We start from the raw sequence: 23,445 nt of genomic DNA, 5'->3' as shown, positions 1-23,445 counted from the left end.
TAGGAGGCATTTTCAGGACAGATCCAACATGCACCAACAGCAGGACAGTAATGTCAAAGCTCAATTGAAGCAACTATTCTCATTTAAAACATATCCAGAGGAGATGAAGTAGATATGCCGAAGAGTCCAGAATTCCTTCAGCAAATTGTGAATGAGACATGTGACGAAAAATCTCTCCCCAGTGGACAATGCACAGAACAAAGCTGAGCTGACAATGCTCTGCCCTTTTTTATTGCCCTCTGATTTAAACAAGGATACTCCACAGCCAGCTCAAAAAAAACACCCACAAACAAATCAACAGCAACAACAACAACAAAACACCACCAATCTAAAAATACCTAACAAAAAAAAAAAAAAAAACCAAAAAACAAACAACAAAAAAACACAACAAAAACCTAAACCCACTCAAAAGTGTTTAGAAATACCCAACAAGTCCTGAAGTACAGAAGTGTCAAGTGTGAAGAAAAATAGAGGAGGAAGATCTCCTGGGAAGGTATTTAAAATATTTAGGACATTTAAAAAATTCCCTGTTTTTTCAGTTCAGTGAATCTTCCCTGGCAAGATCAGCTCCTACTTAGGGAACAGTGTGAACTGTGGTTATTTATTCAAAGGTGACCTTTCCCACTAATATAAAAACCCCCAAAACGAAATAAAGTATTTCAGAATTTTTAAGACTCAATTTAAGTTTGGTTTCCTTGATTTTCTTTCTCCCATTTAACACAGAAAATTTATTCTTGTCTCTTCCAAAAGTAGACAAACAGGCCATCAAGGGTATTATCTGAACCTATCTGGGTCCTACTGCTGGTGATTTTCTGCCTGTATCACAAAGTAGCCAGGACACCAGCTTAAGCTAGGACGTTATAAAATACATGGGCATGGTGTGAACCAGGCCTGCACCTCAGAGCCCAGCTAAGTTTCCTAGATCACTAAACAGCTTTTGAAACAAGCAATACCTTCAAGTCTTTCATGGTTATTTTGGTTGTCTTAAAATTTATTCATTTTTACTTGAGTGAATAAATAAGATTCTCTAATTACCAGCAACATTTTCTTTATGTTCTCTATACCTGCTGGGTGTAATCTTCTGCATGCTGAGCTAATGTTATCCTAACATCTTCAGGAACTGGAAACCTTGTGACAGGGACACCCTGCCCGATTCATGGGGAATAGGAAGAGCAGATAATTATTGAAGGAAATCAAATCACTTCCTTCATCTAACAGTTTTGGTTGCTCACAAGCATTAATATCTCAGTTTCACTTTCCATTCCAGCTCTAGCAATCAGAGACTGGGGCTTCTAAGTTTCTGCATTTCCTTTACTCCTAAAAACCCCTGCTTGTGACAAATACTTCATTCAAAATTCTTCCTTTTCCAAGCTTCCGAACCCTTTTTTTCAAATATATGGCATCAAATTATTCAACTTATCAGATTGGATGATATCTGTACTTTACACACAATTCCTTTGGCCACCCAATCCCGAAGCTTGGTGACTTAACAGAGGTGCCAGATTTCCTTTGTCATTGCAGTTTTCATTTCTATAATTCTATGAAATTTGAATTCCCTTTTCATAATAATTGTGTAAAGAAATTATGTGCTTTGGTCCCAAGAACAAATTTTCAGAGACTATGGAATAAATCTGGGCAAGTGACAGGTATAAAGGCAAAGAATCTTTCCAATGGTAAGAAGCACCCATTGCACTTACCTGCCTGAAAAAGTACTGTGTTGTTATAGCAAAGACATCAAAGCCACAGCTGGCCCTTTTAAGCTCATCTTGTATATTGATTAATTGCCGGGACTGCTCATCACACTTTTCCTTCAGTTTCTGAATGAACTGCTTTTCCGTGTCTCGCCCCTCTCCTGGTTTGGGGGAGAATCCATTCTTTGGGGTGGTTGGCCTTTGCTTGGGATGTCCTACAAAAGAGGGAAGAAAAGACCATTCAGGTCACTTAGTTTACATGTACAGACATGACCTTTATGTGTTTCTATGGCCTTTGGAACTTATCCCTACAAAAGAAAAAAAAAGATCTGTAGCACTCACACAGAACTTCCAGTCCCTGCCCCCCCCCCAAAAAAAAAAAAAAAAAAAAAAAAAAAAGCACAGTGAAGTAGCAAAATATGTTTCTTTAGGGGCCAAAGCTCAAAGCTTTTTAACAGTCATCTCACCTCAGGCTTTGAGCCTGAAGGTCTTCTACAAGTTGAGGAGAGCTGTCCTAAGAGTGTATCACTGAGAACTGAGGTTGTTGGAAGAAGGAGGCATTTCACCTCTGCTAGACATTTACAAGAACAGAGGTCTGCATCTCACTTGAATGGCAGTGACAGAAATGGGCACTTCCAGGTGAGGATTCACCTTATCTTCTTGATGATGTGGAAAACAGCTAGATGACATTTCTACTCTACACATGGTTTCTTTGTCCATATGAACCTCCAGCCCAGTGACTCGACAAAGGTGCCAGTTTTCCTTTCCCTTTGCAGATTTCCTTTTGCTTCTACACAGGACAATGTGGGGCTGGAGCTGTCCCTCCCTGAATGCAAACATAAGCATGGATTGCTTGCTATTGGGATATCACTGTTACTTTTTATCTACAATACTGCAATCTACCTTGAGAGCTCCCTTTGCTCTCACCTCTGCAATGTGTCCAAAATTGCAGCACTTAGCAGATATGTACTGAAGTGACACCAAGTGCCACACAATGCACAAGAGTTACATCACTGGCTCTGCATGGCTGCTCTCTTGGCATCATTGATCACACCAGAATCACTACATGGTTTGTCTGCAGAAATAGGTGCAGACAGACTCTGGCTCATTTGATGTGCTCCAAGTTGGCTTGAAGCAAGCCTGACGCTGTACAAAGATGTGAAAGCACTAGTGTAGCTTGTGTTTAGTGTATAGTGTCATATTCATATCGATGGCACCAGAACTGAAGCTTACTCATGATAAGCCACTTCAGGAAAGTGGGGCTTTTTTTCCTAACTTCACATCCTGATTGAGTCAGCTATCCATTTCTGTGGGTATATCCAGTTATGAGGATGAAGCAAGAAGGGGCAGTGTTCTGGTGGTATTGAGCTGCTCAAGCCACTGCTTGGAAAATCTGTTCTATCTTTACCTTCTTTGCTTTCTGAGAACTCTGCTCTGCAAACATTTATGGCCAGCTGGGCATCATCTTTGCACAGCTTAGTGACTTTTTTTTGCTCAGTCTTTCTTGCTACCCTTTTGCTACCCCTCAGCTGATGGTCTTTAGCTCATTCCTGAATACTGGCCAGGAACCTCCAGTCTTTAACAGATCCTCCCATTATTCTCCAGCTTTTACCCTAGAAGCTAAAGTCAGTAAGAAAGAGGGAGAAAATATGAGTCAGACACCTTTGTCCCATGTGTTATTAGAGATGATGGTTGTGGGTCCGGAACATTTCTGCATTAGTAGAAAAGGTTGTGTGTTCAAGAATATAAAAAAAATTGGGACAGTTTGTAGTTTTATAGTCTTGTAGCATACAGTCCCTGAAAACCAGTACAGAAACCATGTCTACAACCAGTCTCCAGCAATCAATGTAATAGAGGACAGTCTTCTGCTGTGAATACTACCTATCCCTTTCCTAAAAAGCCAAAGAATCCTTCCACAGAGATGCCTCTGATGGTATGAATCTGAGTCAATTTGTAAAGTTGAGCATTACAAATTCCAGAGGTAATTTTGTCAGATGTGCTTTAGCTCTTTTAGATCTTCAAGACTGTGGTCCGGGTGTGCAAATAGGTCCTAAGGGCAGTTTTATGAGATCAGGCAGGGAAACAGCATGGCTTCCCCAGAGCAATACCCCAGGAACCTGTTCCTACTTTTTCAGATTCCCAGCTTGTGTGGAGCCGTTGGGGCATATCTTCTATCTGATTCAGCTACATCCCGCCTCCAGGCTAAGCTTAAAAGGTGCTAGCTCCAAGCAGAGATGCTGCCTCATGTCTCCAAGCATCCCATGGTTTGCAAAGAGCCACGAGTGCAAAAAAACCCTTTGAAACTCTTGTGTCCATGACTTGCACTTGTGACAAAGAATACGATGTTCTGCAGTGTCAGGACTAATGCCATGTCATTGGAGGACTCAAATAATACAGAACAAGGAGTTTTTGTCATTAAGAGAGTTCAAGCAGCATAGCTATTGCCCTCTATCAATTTTTATGTCACTTAAAGCCTGTCAGCCTTTTGTGCACTAATAAGAAAATACAGACTCTTCTGTCCATGTCAAGGGTCTCTTAACTGTACAGTAGGTAATACCAAAAAATAAGAAATTCATAAAAGCAACAGCCATAAATATCTGTCTTTTTAGTATAAAAATCTTGGGTTGTTTAAGCAAGACAGTGATGTTACAACAGAAGGCTTTGAGAGAAGTGTAGGGGAAAACCCTTGAAATCAGTTCAATTTTTAATTAAAACAGAAACCCATCAGGTTGCTTAGTCTTACATCTTTCTAGCCTTCCTGTTCACTGGAAGATTTGAAGTGCACATCTCTGTCTTGTCCTTGTCAGAATTATAAGCTGTCCTTGTAAATTAAACGGTGCTATTCTCCTCAGGGATAAATCTGAATTTCTCGGTTCATTTGGGTCTGAAAGGCAGCTTACTAAGCTTATTCTGCCATTGATGTCTCTCTTCTGTTGCTCTGCACAAAACAGGGTATATATTAATGATGCTGGCCCTTATCCTCAATGTCCTTTTTGCTGATGGTGGGACCAGAGGGGCAGACCCAGTGTGTGCTGAAATCACTGTACCCCTTTGATCCGCTTCAAAACTCCCAAGTCTTTTTTATCTATGTGAGTGTTTGAACTAAGGAGACATAACAAGTATATACTCATAATTAACACTGTCCATGAGGATTTAGATGGGGAATGCAATTTATTCGCCTTTTAACTGTCCAATTTCCAACATTTTGGTAAGGACACTGAGCAAATTACTTAGAGACAATTGTTATCAAGCGTTCTGTAGAGTGACAGATGCCAGAAGCAGTTGGCACCATTCTAAAATGGAGTGGAGAAAGAGCACTTGCATCTATGGACACCTGTTCCCATACACAGATCTCAGGAACAGTATTGCATCAAAGGATAAAACTGAGATCCCTGCAACACTCTGCATCTCAAAACTCCCTTGCAAGTCTTCAGATTCAAAGGTCAAAAAATTTGTGTATGACAGTCAAAAACCAGCATTGACTAAAAGGAACTGAATGTGAGAAGGCCAGTAACAGAGGCAAATACAACCTAGAAACAGAAATTTTGGAACCTGTTTCATGGCCAGATGTAGCTGTGGTAGAATTACCTGTGAGACACATTCTCTCCCATCAAAAAGTGTAAACAGTGCAGGTGCTTGTGATTCTGATGGAGGAAAGTCTGTGACTGCCCCTTAGTATCAGATACACTGTATGCCCTCTTCAAAGGCTGCTTTGAGTATTTTTTGAAATTGTTAAGTAGGTGAAAAAATTGTCATTATTGCTTTGTTATTGCTGCAGTTATTTCAAAGTATGCCAAAGGCTACTCTAAAAAAATAAATGAAGATGAGGTTTATTTTCCTACTTGATTCTTAAAGTGATAAACAAATTTACATTGGCTTAATTGCAAACAAGCAAGCTGAACAAATTTTTAATCAGTCTGATGGATGGAGGTCAGTTACTCAACCTCTCATGAGAATGAAGAAACCTTTGAGGCCTCATGAATTGGATATGCCAAAACTTTAGGCCTTGAAAATTATCAAGTCATCCATGGAGATGCAGACCTCCTTAAGACAATACAAATACACTGTACAAATATTCCAGTGTTCCATATTGCTTTGTAATCCTAGTGGAAGCAAATCAGCTGTGTTGTAACATGCTGCTACAGCCACAATCAGTGCTGATGCTTAAACTGGACTCCCACCGTTATAAATACTGGTGAGCTTCTGGTCTGGCACTCTCTGCAACAAATTCTTTGGATCTCTCTGTGATCTCACCAGGGGCAAAATAGCCTGTAAATTATATGACTCAGAGGACAGTGTTAAGTTCATTTTTTTTCTCTAGTATCTTTGTAAGGAGAAGAATTTTGTATCCTGTTGGTGCCTGGGAAGATTAAATTTAACCTTCCATTTTATTGATTTTGTTGGTTGAGAAGAATAGAGATTGAGTTTAATAATAATGGAGAAACTCCTGGTGGAGGTTATAAGAGCTGGAGAGCTGTTCTACATGCTTTATATTTTGCCACCAAATGAAGAAACAGGGGGTTCTATCCCCCACAGTTATAACTTAAGTATCACATAGCTGTAGAGATGACATTTTAAGTATTCAAGCAGAGTCTGAAAAATGAGGTAACACAAGTTAAACTGCAAGCACAATGAAATCAGTAAGACCACGCACACTCATTTCAGAAGCATTTAGATCAACCAAAGGCCAGCCTCACAAAAGCCTTTAAGACCTTATCCATTTATCAATGTACACTCAGTAAACATAAATAGAATCAAGTTCTCTTTGTTTTAGTAAATAAGAAAAAGATATTCTTCAGAAATGTTAAAACCACCTGTTTGTGCCCAATATTGAGGTATAAGTTGATAATGTCCCGACAGCACTTTGGAGGCTATTTCTATAGATAGTCTCTTTTCCAGTTATGCACAGAAATAGCCCAGGAAATTTAGTGCCTCTGCACAAAAGTAAGAGTAGATTCTGAGCAATACATTATCACTCCAGGCAATTCTCTGAAGTGTTTTTTATTTTGCTATATGTATCTGTCCTCTTTTTATGCAAGAAAAATGTAATGATAAAAAAAATGTTCCTGTGCCCTTAAACATGTAATAGGAACAATTCTTTGTTTTGAAAGAGAGATGATTACATGGTTATAACAAAGAGAACAAAAGTCTATTCAGCTCATGCATTGGTATGATAAAGCCTGCTGTACCCAGCTTAATGAACCTTGGACACAATCAATCCTCACTTAACAATAGTAGGTCTCAGATTTGAGTGTGTTAACAAGAGATGCAAAGTCAACAAGTTTAATTCTTTACCGAAACAGTGCTTTCAGATTCATAAATACCTGGTGAATGGAGTTTTGTGGCTGTTACTGCTGATTTCTTAGGGGATGAGACAGCTGGCCTGTTAGCATCCTGATCTTTTTGGACTTCTTTCTTCACACCTGTTTTAGGAAAAAAAAATCAAAGGTAGAAAGACCTTTCGTTTGTAACTGTGCAGAGCTATGTCGCTGAGTTACACATCAAAATAGCAAAATGTATTTCACCAATGTCCTGGGCTCTGCACAGAACGATGCTACACAGCACTTCTGGGTTGGATGCCAACGTGACATGTCTGCAACCACAACTGTGCACATGTGGCTGAACTGACATGCACAGCACTAAAGAAGGAGAGAAGAAGGCCTTACACACTACCTTGGCTTTCCAGTCATCTGCACCATGATAAATGCCATTAAGGCACGAATAGCTACACAGGTAACCCATCCTATCTGTTCTGAGTGCTGTGTCCTGTCTCTTCACCTTGCTGTGCAACCTCATTCTGGGCTGCAGGAGAAGCAGAATAGGACCGTGCAAAGCTGACTAAAATTATCTGCAAGTCCCTACCCTGTCATCTTTTCCACAGGTAAGAAAGCTGCCTTTTCTGGAGACCAGCTTTCCCAAGATGGTCTCATATAGGCAAAAGAGAGGCTAGAAACAGAAGCTGGCAGGACATGTCAGAGCTGTGCTGCATGTGGCTGGCCAGACACAAGAGTGGGTCTCTGTCTGTGCAGTAAGTCAGGCAGGGACAGAGGTGGGCAAGCACATTCAGGGCACAAACCTACAAGACACTGTGCCAGTGTGTGATGAACCAGGGCATGGAATATTTCTGAGAGAGGCAACTCAGTGTCTGCTGTTATTTGTCCCACCACTGGAGCTCTCTGGTCAGGGCCTTGGGATGGTCTGCCAGCTGTCAGAGCTCTGCAGTCAGTGACTGCCTCTTGAACCAGGGAGACACAACTTCCTCTGAAAGCCAGAGGGGCCACCCAAGCTCAGCTCCTCCTGCCCACCCACAGCTCCCATCAAAATAGCTGTGGGGACCATGCTGAGCGCAGTAACATGAGGTCCTGCCCTGCTTCTTTGACCATGGTGCGACAGTCACAGGATCTCAAGCAGAAATTACTCATCAAAGAAGTAAGGAGAAAGAGCAATAAAAAGCAAACCCCGGGGACAATAATGTATTTTCCTGTTTGCTTTCCTTTTTTTTAACCATTAGTGTTTGTTGAGGGTTGCATTTTAGCCTGAAGGGCTGTGTCACAGCCCCTGGATGCACAGGAAAATCAGAGATATTTAAGGCAAATGACTTGCTATAGAGGGAAAACAAAGTCTGCCTTATTGACTTTCCCCTCTCTTATGAGTATGCTCACAGACATTTTATAGGAAAATGTCCCACGGAATCTGAAGTATCTGAAGAAGGAAAAAAAAATCAGATTTTCTTGGTGGTGCCTAATGACAGTGGCAGTCCAAAAGCTAACACTGTCTTTCATTTTACTTAATACAAATGTGACCTGGCTCTTTCAACAGTGGAGAAAAATGATAATTTTATATGGGGATCACAATCTTGAGGGACACTTGCTGCTTTACTAGTTTTCTGCTCCCTCCAAAGCCACACCTAGTCACAGCTGCAGTGTATATAGGTTTATTTCTGATGCATCTTTCACCCTTTCACTTCTGCCTGCATCAGGACTTGCATGCAGAGAGCTGCAGATGCAGCATTTGCCACACACCAGAAGCTGAGCTGCATAATTCCTAGCACTGTCTCTCAGCATTTGCTTGCAGAGTGCTTCTGGAAAGAGCACATGCACCTGCATGTCCAACTGTTTGTGGGAGGGAAGCATGGGACAAGTTCTAAAACCCTCTTTGACTCTCTTCCACTGTTCATAGGCAAATCACACCATCAGCTGTCAGGGGCTTTTAAAGACTGAAAACTTGCTCATACCTTTACTTTTGTCCATCTCCATTTTCTCTGCTGTTCTTAAATACAACAGGTTGAGGCTATGATTCTCATTTGTGATTAATACTTTTCACAGTGAAGTGACTGAAGATAGAAATTGCCCATGCCTGCCCCCTATTATACTGTACTTTATTACAGAGTAGGACATAAAATAAATTTATGGTGTCTTTTCTTTACTGAGGACCAACCTGAGATGGCAGCTGTGAGAAAAAAACAGGGCTTGTTTTTTAAGACATAGTTTATATAGTTATAGATTCAAGCATCAGTTTTTCATGGTAATAAGGCGTTAGCTTTTCTGGAGCTGTCAAAATAAAAATATAATGCACAAATGGGACATATACTGAGCTCCTCCATAAATTTTGCTATGCCAGATGCCAAACGCAGACAACAGTAAAGAAAAGTGTGTACTTTCCTTATGCTTTCCCAAGGCACGTAAATAATTAACAACTTTTGGTTTTGAGACATTTTCAATGAGGAACACCTGGGGAATTCATTCAGTCCCTTGACCTTAAGCACAAAACAAGAATTAATTCACCACTTAGAGCTTGGTTGAAAGAAAATGAAGCAAAGAAGCCCAGGATTCTGCAGAGGGCAAGGCAGGGTCTGTGCAGAGCAGTGGGAGTTGTGTATGGGTGCTGCCCGGCAGGTGCAGCTGCATGGGGGACGTTGGCTCCAGAAAGTGGAAGACTAGCAGAAAGAAGGTGCAAAGAGGTATCTGGGCAAGGAAAGATAAGTAGGACTAATAACAAGGAAGATCAGTGCCCTTTTCAGTTTAAAAGACTAGGAGAGCTCCTGAGCTGTGGTGGAGCAGCGGTGCAGCAAGCGGGCAAGGGAGGAGGGGTTGTGCCGCAAGGGAAGAGCCAGTGCCCAGCACAGCCTGGCTGGGAAGGGGACAGGGACACATGGAGCTAGCAATTATTCAACTTCTCCTTCATAAGTAGGAGGGCCCTGGTGGCCTCTCTATGGCCCTCCTTAAGAGGAGAGGGATTTAGAAAGCACGCAGCAGGCAAAAGGAAGGACAGTCTGCGGGAACAAACTGTTACAGTTTTGCTAAGCTCATCACCCACAGGGAAATTTTAGGGGAAGAGCCATCCCTGGCATCAGACCTCATATAAGAGCTTGAGCTGAATGCTTTTCTAAAAATGGGGCTTGTTCTTGTCTTTTGAAACAACAGCTGTTAGTTGGTTCAAAGAGAAACATTCAGAAAACATGTTGATTTCCTGCAGGGAAAATAAATCTTTAGATTACAAGTGTTTGGGCCCAGATTTTGTCATTTCACAGAAATATAGAATATCAAGTTCAAAAAATCAGAGGGAGATCACTGGTGTAGTAATTAGCATAATGTGCAGTAGCACAGGGTATGGTGCAGCAGGAGGTTATAAAGTTTGATCCTTTCTAGCTTGAAGTGTACTAAAAGTAATTCAAAGACTAAAATGCACAAAAAAAGGTCTGATGCTGCAGGGTAACTCAGGAAACAAGGCAAACATTCTTCAGTTGTTATTACACACCTGAACACGTGTAAAACATCAAATCATGTTCTGTCATATATATTTTGAAATGTCAAAATGTCAAAATTTATGATGTGTGCAATCATAAAATAATAAAAAATACATGAAATTACAAAAGGAAAGTAAGCACCATAAGTGTATATTTCTTGAATTTCCACACTTTTAAAATTTCCTTCTACATTTGTCTTTTATAATGTATATTAAATCTGATCTGGAACAAAATTTATTCAAATTATTAATGTTATTGCCCACAGACTGGAAATACAGAATTCCAATTAGCTCTGTGCTAAATGCCTGTACATTAGCTTTATTCCTGCATAATCAGGCTTTTTAGCACTGAGCTTCCTAGCAAAATCCTCCTGGCTTCTCAGGAACTACCACTAACTTCCAGGCTTCCTGCAACAGTTTCCAAGGCTCTGCCACCGCCTCCCACTCACAGAGAGGTCAATGAGAAGTTTTGTTTCTGGTAGCCAGTAATCAAAGCCACAAAGTACTAATTTTTATGTGAATCTACATTCCATTTAAGGTTAGAAATCTCCCAACATTTCCTCTCTTTTAAAAGCTATACTTGTGTAAATAAATGGATATTTCAGGCCATAAAGAACAATGAGCATAAATATTCGTTTATCTTTTCTACTAGTGTGCTTACACATTTTCTTTTGAAAAAGGCCTCTAAACACACAGTTCTATAAAGCTATTTACATTTCCTAACAAACATACACAGCCTGCTCCAAATGAAACACAAGGAGCAAATGCAAAATAATTATTAGAAACACAAGGCAAAATATTCCAGAAATCACTTAGAAAAATAGCAGACAAACAAAGCCACTTCTCCATTCCCCCAGCAGTGCTGAATGCTAGCCTAGGAACCCGAGCAAAAGACACCTTATCCAAGACATCTCCTCAAGCACTGCAGAATCAGCACTTGTATTTGCCTGTACATTTTTGAGTCTTCAAAAGCCTGTACACTGGGATAGGCTTCAATTTGCTTTCATACTTCAGACTGAAAGCAAGTTAACAAATTGTACATTGAGTATTTATTCAAAAACAAATCCTAACATGCTGCAGACATCATTAACAATTCAATGGGACTGACTGCATTCAGATGGATTCCAACTGTTCTCAGGAGTATTTTATAAGTTAACTAATGCAGTCTGCAAGTTAAAAAAAAAAAAAAAACAAACCCAAGGAAATATCTTCAGTCACTCACAGACACAGGGAGCCCCTTTGAGGTTTCTTCTGCCTTTCCCTGATGCCCACAACCAGTCATGTCCTTGGTGAGTAATGACACATCCCTGCATGTAGTGTTTGAGACAAAATGAGCAAAGCTGGAAATATGATGGATTCTGTAGAATGAGAGCAGTCTAATTCTTTCTAGAGACTGTCTACTTTCTGTCATCTATGAGACACTGAACGACTGAATAAAGAGGTAGAAGACTCTTTATTGGTGGAAGAAAGACTATGTATTTCTTGAAGTAGAAACTGCTAATGTTTGTGGTCTTCCCTTTGTGTTTGCTTCAAATTTAAAGTCAATCTGATAGGAAAAAAAGGATAACAACTATTTAATTGTCTTGTCTGAAAACGTTTGCCTTGTTCTTGTATTAAAATAGCAAAGTCTCTTTAGCTGGTGTTTAAAAAAATTAAGGAAAAAATACACCTGATAAAACGAATCATTCTTTGGACTGAATAGAAAATCTCAGGGTAATTCAGAACATCCAACGTTAGTTGAAGAGTTAAAACAACTTCTCCTCTTTCTGCCATTTTGCTTGCATCCTCTGGCATTTTATTGTCTCTTCCTCGCACAGTTGTGCTATGGCATGTTTCAGAGTAGTTCCCAGAAGAAAGGTAGGAAAACTTGCAGATCAACTCCTACTTTCACCTGCAAGGTAGTGGTGCATATCCCAGTGTTCAGCACAGGAAGAATATGAATGTAACCCACTGCACACTGCTATTCAGCTTGGAAGGGAAAGTGTTTGCAAGGGGGAACAAAGCAGCAGCAGACTCTTCTCCCTTCATCCCTCCAAGAGTGCTGCTGCTCACTCTTCACCCCTCAGGTGACCTCAGCTCATCCCTCTCCCTCCTGCTGACGTTTTGCTATCTGGATTTTGCAGAATCTGATCAAAAAAAAGCACATTCTACACTATAACATTGCTGGTGAGAGCTGAGGTAACACTGGCCTCCTATTTTTCATCTTGACTGATTGCATTTAACAGCCTGTCCTGTTATATATGATTTACTGGTAGTTGTAGAAGCACAGGAATTGACCAGGTGAATTTTTGAATGCTTTTGATTGTCTTTAATTTAGGGGGGCAAGTGGGAACAAGCTGCTCAAATGAATTCCTTATTGCCACTGTCATTGCACTCAAATTAGGATATTTCTTATGCATGACAACAGTCATTAAATAATAACCAAGTAGAAATAGGAATCCCATAACACACAGCCCTCAAAATCTGTAACAGGGTATAGAAAATATAAAATCCCACAGCCCTCTGATTTCATAGACAGTTGGGTGGTAGATCCAGCCTGGTGGACAGAACTGAGTCGCTGAACATTGCCTTCTGCAGATATTCCCCTTTTTTAGGGCAAATTTAAACAGGAAAATTCATATATGTATGCTTCAAGTACTATATATTTTAATCAGCATCTATGGAAAGAGGAAGCTTACATGAATTTCAGAGCTAGATTATAGTTGCAGAGTTCCTGATGGAGAGCTTTCACCTATCATTAAACAAAATATGAAGCAATATAGAAATGGTAAATTTTAGTTAGGTTATCACTGTACTTCCCAAGGTAGCTAATATATTTAAATGAAATTAAAAGACCTCTCATTTTCTAGTCAAGTATGTGCTTTCTTTTCCCTTTTCTATAAATTGACAGACATGCAAATATAAAAAGGGCTGTGCAATACACTGAAACCGAATTAAGTGCACTCTTTTCACAGAGCTGTTGAAAGGCCATCAGTTCATGCCTGCAAAACAATTTGCATGACAACCATCTTCCACTGCTATTGTCCCATGCCAGAATTCTTTTTTGATCATCTGAAGTACAGCATCATCTGCTGAACAGCAGAAGCTAAAGGAGTCCATTTTCATTAATTAAATGTTTTTTTATTCCCTGCAGTCCAATTTATTTCACAAGCACTTTTAGTGAAATATCAGGAACACAATCACTGTTGAGCAGGTATGTCTTTACTTTTTTTTAAGTGAAAATTTACAGTTCATGTGGTCTTCTCAAGAAAGATCTAATACATGAAAGCTTTCATGTGATTTTTGGTGGCTATTTTTGATTCATTAATGTAGGTAGATATTTTCATTTGTGAATAAATTTACTATTAATACAGAGATAAAATTATGCACATCTCTGAAATACAAATGTAATTTTTACATTACCTGATATTGCACTCTTTCAGAAATATTATTTATATTTAAATTACTGCCATCCTCTCTGTGAAGTACTTTCTTTCCTCCTTACATAAAATATGCTGTGTGCAATACACGTAGTGCCTGTGCTCCTCAGCTGTAACTGTGGAGTGCTCTAAGCACTTCAGTTTAGTAACTGCAATGTCTTGCACAGGAGGTTGGTCAGATGCTAAATATATATGCAACATCAAGCCTATAGAAATCACTGTCCAAAGCATACCTAAACAGAAAAATTTACATTCTGTAGGTGTCTCTATCACATTGGAACCTACTCCCAGTGTTCATATGCTATTGCAAGAGAGGCAAGATTAGAACTGCTAAAAAAACATTGTCTTCATAATTTCTTTGATTTATTTCAACCTTTGTTCCTATCAAATACTTAGCATTTTGAGGAACCATGAAATGGTTTTAATTAAAAAAAAAAAATTAAAAATCACGAATTGCTGCTAACTTGGCTCATAAAAAATTAAACCAGAACACTGGACTATCATAGTTTCCTTTGCTTCTGTCTGTTCTGACTGTTTGCATAACACAGTCAGGTAACCCTACTTCCATGCTTAGTTTCCTTCCAGAATAAATCAGGCAAGTTTATGACATGGTAATTGCTGAGTTATCCCTTCATCCTTATCTTGACCCACGAGCCTTTTATTGTATTTATCTCCCTCTGTCCAATTGGTTTGCTGAGTACCTGGTGTCCAGCCAAGGTCAAATCACTACACCAGGTTAATCTGTCTTGAAACCAGGTGACAAGAACTAGCAATTCATAAAGTCTTTGTCTCAAATTTTTCACTGACTTTTCCTTCCCAGCTCCATTTGCAATGTGTTATCAAACCAAATGGAACTTACACAGAGATTAAACACTGTTGAGTAAGAGCCAGCCTGGATAAAATTATTTATTTTGGAATCTAAACTGTTAGATCTAATTTGAACTTGATGGAACTGGTCATTTGAGACATAACTGAATGGAACAGAAGGAGAGTTTAGGCAAGGAAACAATTTGGAAACAAGGCTAGGGATTTTTTTCTTTGTTTGCTTGCCTCCTTCTGCCTCTCTGAGTGAAATAAACAAAGATTACTTAAACCTAGAGGCCAGTGTTCTCATCACTGCAGACATACCTAGCAATGAATTATCTGCTTAATGGAATGCTTTTCTCTTTAAAGCAATGCAATGTTTTCAAAAAGCTGCTTGTTGAGAACCAACACTATAGACACTAAATCTCTGGCATGTGTAGTTAGGGACAGTAAATGCCTTCAATTCTACACATAACTCTCAAAATAAGATTATAGCTGTGTTGTTGACTGTGTTCAAAAGAGTCTACAGTAAATGGAGTCCAAATCAGCACACCAGCAATGGGCCCAAGGATGGCATGAAAATTAATTAAAAGCAAGCAGTAAAACAGCATCACAGCAAGGTTTCTGCATCTCTTGGCTTAAGAAGGTGGTGTTTGAAGTTTGGAGCACTTACCAGCGGGTGCTGTGGCAGTTTTTGGTGCTGGCAGTAAGCTCCTGCGTGGTGTTGCTGTGCTGCTCGATACCTGCGTCGTGCTTTTGCTGCTCCCCTTGGGAGCATCCTTAGAAGGTGCAGATGCCCTAGGGGTGGTCTGCTCTTCATTTCCAAAGCTGGAACCTGCAGGAGACCGGAATTGCACTAATTATAAGTCCATAAAAAATGTATGTGAACTGTGGCATACAGACCAAACTTCTATCAGCAATTATAATCCACAGTGACACGTTCTCCCTGCAGCTTGGGCTAAGTGACATAAACCCTCAGGTAGAAATAAAGAGTTCCCAGACACTTACTTAAATTTAAGTCTTGGCTGCTGTTACAGTCTGATTCCAGCAGGAAATTAAGACCTCCTCTTTGTCTACCTCTATGAAGGTACGTGGCTACAACGCTCATAAAGAAACCAAGGAATTCCTAAATATATGGGTGGATGAGTTTATGGTTTTGTAGCTGTTAGAGGAGCCACACCACACATTCACCTTATCACTTGGAAGCTGTTGATGTTCAAAATAGAGGGGAATAGCAGCACTCAGTGGTGCAAAGTTTCAAATTCCCCTGCTCAGGTGGAGATTTCCCACAGAGTCCCTCAGATCACACTCAGACATTTGAATAATAAGATAAAAACACAAAGAAAAAATTCTGCCTTAACTCTCATATCCACTTCAATCATATTCTCATAACAAATATTAGGTTGCCAAGTTTTATACATTGAATTGACCTCTTTCAAAACTTTAAATGGGTTTGGTGTCCTCCTGCATTTGCCATCTACAGAATAATGACATCCTAGATTCCTTGTAGACATAAGGAAAACAATATTTTCTTAACATTTGAGAAAGACAAAGTTGGAGTGTTGTTTTTTCCTATCTGTCTACAAGGCCTAAGAGGAGCAAAAGATTACAGCAGATCTGGATTTAAACATTTGCAAAAGAATGAACATTTTGTTGGAAAAAAATAGTAGAGATAGTGCAAAAAATACAAAGGATGTCAGAAAAGGCTGATAATTTTTATTTCAATTGTTTTACAAAGATACAATATAATATTGGTTAGGTACTGCCTGCAGAAAAATGATAATATTATCTCAATAATTGGCACATCCAAATCTCCAATATTTTTAAGATATAGGCTTCTTGAAAGTGTGCAAGTAAAGAAGAGATTTTATTTTTGCCTTTATTACTGAAAATCTACTAGAGAAAAAAAAGCACATTGAAAAAGAAAATCCTCTTTCTAGTAAAGGAAAAATATCCCTTTTGGCTCTGAAAAAAACAGCTTTAAGTTTTGCTGTGTCTTTGAGGCTGCTTGCATATACATCTTAATTTAATTTCACCTTTCCCAAGCCACATTAAAAACTCAAAACAGTGTAGTGTACTCTACACAGGAACAGAAAGACCTGAAGCATTTGTCACCTTTACACAGCTCTGCACTTAACAATCCCTCAGCACATCAGGTCGGTGTTGAATATCCAAACTGCTTGCATTTTTCACCTGTGTAACAAACATTTAAGTTTATGTGCTGAATTAACGGTGACAAAACACTGCTGACTTCCATAAAGTCACAACAGCAGAAAATCTGGCCCAACCTCACCCCATCTCCTCTGCAGCTGTGCACGAGAGCATCTCCTCTGCCAGGTGCTGGGGGGATGCTACAGCATGTGTGTGCACCTCAGGCTGTCTGCACCACACTCCTGAAGCTATTCCTGAAGTGGTCTCATATATATATGCTTACTCAGTCAGCTCGGGTAACACCACTTGTAGAAATCTTTTTTCCTTTTTTCAGCTATTTTTTTATAAGTTTCCATTGCAGAAGCACTAACCTTGAAGAGTAGATTATTCTTATTATTTGCAGAGAAATAGAGTTCAAGTGCTCTTTAATGGAAACCCTTTATTCTCAATTTCAACATTCACTCACTGCCCTACAGTGAGGAGTGAGGGAAGAAGTGCGAGGCTGAGAGGGAGCAGGTGTTCCCTACAGAGATCCCTACAGGATTTTCTCTGCAGCTCGTGGGGAGGACCATGATGGAGCAGATATTCACACTCCACACTGGTAGTGGTGGACATGGCCCAAAGGAAGATGCATCCATGGAGAGCCCTCACAGGAGCAGGGCCCTGGAAGAAGCTGTGGGCCTGGACATGAGAACCACACCGGAGCAGATTTATCCTGAGGGACAGCAGCCCTGGGTAAAGACCCATGCAGCAGCAGGAAGAAGTGTGAGATGGAAGAAATGGCAGAGAGGAACTGCAATGGACCGACTGCAACACCCATTCCCCTCCCACTGTGCTGCTCAGTGGGGATATGGGAAGGAGGAGGTAGAGGAATTGGGAAGGGAGGAGTGAAGCTGAGACTGGAAAAAAAGCAGTGGGGGAAAGCTATTTTAGTTTTTTGCTTTGTCTTTGTTTCACACCTAGTAATTGTTAACATATGAAATCATTTTTTCCAAGTCAATTTTTTTGGTTTTTTTTGCCTGTGACAGCAGTTGGTAAGTGATCTCCATGTCTTTATCTCTACCTGTGGTCTTATTAATCTTATTTTCTTTCCTGTCTTGTACAGGAGGTGAGACAGAGAGACAGAGGCAGGGTGGGTGCCTGGCAGCCAGCCAAGGTCGACTCACCACAACAGCAATATCAAGACACCCAGGATTTGCTGAGATAAGGTCAATGTTTCTCTTAAGAGACATTGTCTCTCACTTTGCTCTTCACTCATAGATGGAGAGTGGAAAGAGACAGTGGGATACAACAACACATGCATGTATAACATGGCCCAAAAAGCAAGTGTTTGCTGCTTCCACAGAAATCACTAGGGCAGCATCTAGTTCCCCAGGAGCAGAGGTAGGTGAGTTTCACCTTGCTAGACATAGATTCCAGAGCTCAGATGGCATTCAAAGAAGAAATGAAATAGGAGAATGCATATTTCTCACAATCTAGGAGGAAAAGAAAGGTTTTCACTTACTTCAAGAATCAACTTACAGGAAAATCAGAAAGATTGTTCATCAGATGGCCCATATGTTAGTCCCTCATGAAATAATGCCTCCCACTATTATCTGCAGCATCTGCCCTTCCATGGTAACACCTCTTACTTTTCAGTAAAAGCCTGTACAGAAACACCAGATGTACAGTGGGTGAACAATTTCCAGGTGACCACATCCTTTGTTGTATTGTACCTCTTCCCTCCTACTCCTCCACTTTGGCATTCTGTCTAAACCAGGCGAGACTCTACTTGCCTTTGAAGCACCTGGCGAGTCGTCTGGGGGCTGCTGCATAAAAGGCCCTGCAATTTTGCAGATTCTGTGCTCTATGAGGAGTAGCACTACTGACTTTGCAGTAGAGTGTTTAACAGACTATTAAAGATCTGCTGGGGCTGAAGGCCTTCAGCCTCACTTTTATCATCTCCTTGCTATGAGCCCCAAGGAATCCTACTCTTCTGCTTCTGAAAAAAAAAAAAAGAATCGAAAAGAAGAACATTCCTTTGAAGACTTGCAGTTACTTTGGAAAGTCCCAGCTGCAGCCACTCTTCCCCTACGCTTGTTTGCTAGTAGATATGGAGAAATTAGGGCTGGGAACATATTGTAGGCTGCATGTTGGAATAAAACCATGACCAAAATCCCACTGGCTCCTAGATGTCTTTGAACCACTCTCTCTCAGTATCTGGCACCACTCTTTTTACCATCTGGCTGCAGCTCATTTCAGGGGCTGCTCACCCTCAGAAAAGGAAGACTCTTTTGTATGTGTCACTACGAGTTTGTGCCTCTTGTAGGTGCTCCTTTTCTAAAATTATTTATAAATTTTATAAGAAAGGATAGAAATATATATGATAGTACATATAACTGTAAAACTAGCAGGAACATGAATGGGGAGAGTTCTGCATTTGATGAGAAATTAATTAGGCCATGTTGTGTGGCAGATCTTGATCTGAGACGAGACAATGATAGGAAGGGCTGTGTTCTGGAGCCCCACAGCGACAGATTTCCCTGTCTGAAGTCAAGGGCAATAAAGTCTCCTTTTGTTGGAGAATTTGCATCCTCTCTAGAAAAGCAGCTTGTTTGACAATGCCTATGGGTCTGTGTCTTGCTGACAAACAAACTGCAGAAGAGTGTTACAGCATGAGTGTAGCTCCCTGTCCTGTGGGCTGCTATGTGCAGCCTATGACACTCAGAGACATGGAGTGAGTTTCCAGCTCTTCACAGCAGGTCAAGCATTCCCAGTGCTGGCTTGGAGCTCATAGCTCCTGCCACAGCTGTAATCACACTCAAGATACTGGGAACATTCTGGTGCATGTTCACTGAAGGACAAACATTTATCCAGGGTTATAGGAAGACCTTTCCAGCATAAAGACCCTTGGACACTACTTGATGCCAAATAATGAGAATGAAGATATAGCTATTGTTTCATCAGTGATTCCACTTTGCAATTCTAAATCACTTCCCAGTCACAGAACTGAAGAAGCTTTAAAAAAGGATTTGAGCCACTTTCCAAATTCACACAGCAAGGAAACAGCAGAGACAGAGAAGTGAGCAGAAAAACCTGATGATGAATAAGGCTGGAAGGATGATTTTTCACCTGCAAAACACTGGGATGTATTATTCCTCTGGGTTTTACTAGGCTGCACTTTTGTGCCCCAGTTTTCAAGCAAAAGTACAAGCATAATGTGAAATTTAAAGTCACTGCCATGGGGAATGATCTGATAAGAAAAGTACCTGAACTGCTGAAAATAATCAGGTGATGCTTAAAACCAAAATCTGCAAGACACACTTTTTACTAACTTGGGACCATCCTTCAGTTAATGTCTGTTCTTTATTCCACTTGTGAAGTGGTAAGTAAATTTTATAGAATGATTACCAGATATGAAACCTGTCAAATGAGATTTTTATTTCACTACTTTAAGGGTTGCTGTTTTGAAGTCCAGCATGGTATATTTCAATATGAGGTTTCACAGTGTAATTTTCAAGAGACTTAATTGAACTTTCAGCTCCATAGCTCAAGCTGAAACAAAGCTGTGGACCAAGAGGTACGGTGTGATCATTAGCCCTGAGGACTAACCATGTTATTAAGATGTTTTGATAGTATGTAAGATTACTAGCTGGCTAATTGGTTTTATTTGCCTTTGCAGAGAGACCGGGCCTGGTATTTCCTCAGGCCAAATATGCAAGAGACCAGGCACCAGCTCATGACAGGTTTATTTTCCATCCAGAAAAGAAGATGCTTAAGAATTGATGTCCACACAATCCTTAAGCCTAATTTAGCTCAAAGTCTTTTTTCCCAGTGCTTTTTTTTTGGCTCAGACGAAGATATTTGAGCAATAATTCCCTGTAAAATACTTATTTTGTGCCTGATCATATGACTTTATAAAAGCTGATTTTTCAGAATTCTTTACATTAAAAAATGAAACTTGAATTTTAAATTCAGGTTAATCATTCAGGTTAACGATTTCCACCAAAATAAGGAGCCAAATTTGCAGTTCCTGTCAGCATAGCTTTAGATAGCTTTTGGTCTTTGCACTGCCAATGATTACTTCCGAGGCAGCCCTCTCACTGATAGGGAGGGAGTTTTGTGCCCTTTGTGCCAATTAATCATTGATTGTTGATCTGTGATCAGCCATGGCTTTTGTACATTAACACACCTGTAAAAGATTGCTGCATGTCCATCCCTCTCCCCGTGCCCTCCAGCCCTAAAGCCAAGCACCTTTCTCCTGTGTCACTTGCTGTCCGATGGTTTGGGGCCCCTGGATCTGGCTGTGCAGAAAGCTGTTGGGCACCTGAAGGGTGGGAACCCTGCAAGGTTGACCACCACCAGCAGAGCTGCAGAAGCAGCTCTATGCAGATGCACTGGCAGGCTCTTCCTCCACCTCCAGCTGCCCTGACTGCTTCTGCAGTCAAAGGCTGAATCCTGCACTTGCTGCTGATCCAGGCAAGCACAAAACAGAGATGGCACAAACTCATCTTCAGTGCCCTTCATACATAATAGATAGCAGAAATACAGCCTTCTGCTGATACACCTCCTTGTATCAATGCTAACTAATTCATTTCACATCACCAAATATAATATATATTTTAGGATCCAGCTATGTGAATTTCTTACTTGAGTGGAGCCATGTGCTGCTCCCTCCTGAAGTGTTACAAGCCTCATTGGGCAAGGTAAAAATTTCACCACAAAGTAAAATCTCTGTATGTGTTACTGGGAATTGCAGACAACTCGCTGACTATGCCAGATTTTGGAATCACATAATCCATTTTATTTGGGTTCTGGTGAGATGTTACATCTCTGTCAGGAAAGATGAGCATTTTATTATGTAATAAAGTCTGTATATCAGTGGTAGCTTTGCCCGCCACCGGCAGATTCTACAGCTGCTTGGCTAGCTGAGAGCTTTTGTATGGCTGGCTAATAAAAACCCCATAGAACATGGAGTGAAGACAGCATTGTATTTTGCTGATCAATTGTAACATTTGTCAGAAGGGATAATATAAGTTTTTTTGGAATCGTGCCAAAGATACCTGGGTTGCACAGACATTTTAAAATGGGCCTCAGACATAACTGTGTATCTACCTTCTGAGAGAGAAATCTCCTGGCATTACTTGGAGCTGAGCCATCAAAGGTCATTCATGACCAAATCTTCCCAGCAAACCTTCCTCATTCAGTGTATGACTCTGGTCACAGGGACAAGACACATCCCACGTCAGGAATACTCTACTGAAGTGTCTCTTATGGTACTTGGAGGAGCTGACACGGTAGAATTATATACTGGGGAAATGTTTGCTGCTCTGAGAAGAGAAAAACATACCTGCTATAAGCCTTTCCTCTAGACATATGGATTAAGATTTCTAACAGATCAGATCAGAGTAACCTGATCTTACTCTGTAATTACTGAAGCCTATCAATTAACTGTAACAATCAGCAAGAGCTGATTCTTAAAACCTGAGATACACTTGAAGGCAAGCACGTACTCATAATGTTTTGGAAGCTCTTCTTGCTCACACAAATGAAGAACATATTACATATCAGTTAAATGTTTAAATTCCTCTAAGATTCATTTTGAGAGAGCAAATAATTAGCTATATCCAAGCAACAGGTTTTCTGGGATCCTCTGTTCAGTAAATTTACTGAAAATAATTGTAATTGAAGGCTGACTTTGTAAGAAAAATGATATTTGATCCCAGTGAGGGCAACTGAGCTTTTGTCTTAGGTGCAACAAAATTTTGACTGAGGCTGAATGTTTTAGGCAAAAGACTACTCTTTATACCAATCAAAAAGCCCATGAAGAAAAACAGTAGCACAGATTTACTTCAGGTGTTGTCTGACACAGTCATGCACTGTCTTACAGAGGAGATGGATGAATACAGGTCCAAGGGCCACTTCTCCCCCTCATTGCCCAGCAGAGTAGCCCTCTACACCACAAAATTCCCAGGCACTGTAGAGGTCTCAAAGCAACACCAAGCACTGGTGGCATTTTTGCCAAAGACACATATGATCCAATGCCCTCAGCTGCCAGAATGACCTCGGGAATCACCAGAAGATGGCCAAAAGTTAAAATCACCAGAAAGAAGATACAAATAACATCCATTTTCTACTACTACTAAAGCACTAATAGCATGTATTAGCCTACTTAGGGGGAATTTTCCTGCATAGGAAGATTGGTAGTATACTGGGTAGTTCTTTGATCTCAGCACCCACACTTCTAGAAGCACCAGTTTTGTAGCATGACTTGTGCTCATGACCATCTGCTTTTATGGCACTAAGCCTGCTTCTGAACTGGCATACCAAATCCTACAGGGCACAGGCACCCATGAAAGACAGAATTAGAAGTGACATCTGCTCTGCAAGAGGTTCCTCCTGCTGGCAAGAAGTGCCAAATTAGAACCACATGCCTTATTATAAGGAGTGACATCTGTTGGCCCTCATAGCATTTTGTCATCAATAAATGCCTCTTCCCTGGAATCACTGCTTTTAATTTGCTTGAACACTGGCTTGGAGTATTTTGACACTTAAAGGTATATATAATCCTTGGGAAAAGTGTTAATGACATTCCAACAGCGATAATGCATTTCCACCAGCTTTAGCAATCCATGCTGGTTGCCACAGCTCAGCAG

General features: G+C 40.4%; 1 protein-coding gene across 1 annotated transcript in view; it reads right to left on the bottom strand.

Moving 5' to 3' along the window:
* MTUS2 (microtubule associated scaffold protein 2) overlaps positions 1 to 23,445 on the bottom strand; it is a 157,974-nt gene that overhangs the window by 44,586 nt on the left and 89,943 nt on the right. Inside the window, exons 4-6 of the mRNA XM_053934181.1 lie at positions 15,333 to 15,494; positions 7,016 to 7,114; positions 1,698 to 1,906 (exon numbers count right to left, since the gene is read on the bottom strand). Of these exons, the coding sequence (XP_053790156.1) occupies positions 1,698 to 1,906; positions 7,016 to 7,114; positions 15,333 to 15,494 (470 nt within the window). The remainder of the gene's footprint in view (positions 1 to 1,697; positions 1,907 to 7,015; positions 7,115 to 15,332; positions 15,495 to 23,445) is intronic.

This window comes from Vidua chalybeata, chromosome 2 (assembly GCF_026979565.1).
Source record: "Vidua chalybeata isolate OUT-0048 chromosome 2, bVidCha1 merged haplotype, whole genome shotgun sequence".
Taxonomy (NCBI): Eukaryota; Metazoa; Chordata; class Aves; order Passeriformes; family Viduidae; genus Vidua; species Vidua chalybeata.
This window is presented reverse-complemented; position numbering and strand designations above follow the sequence as displayed.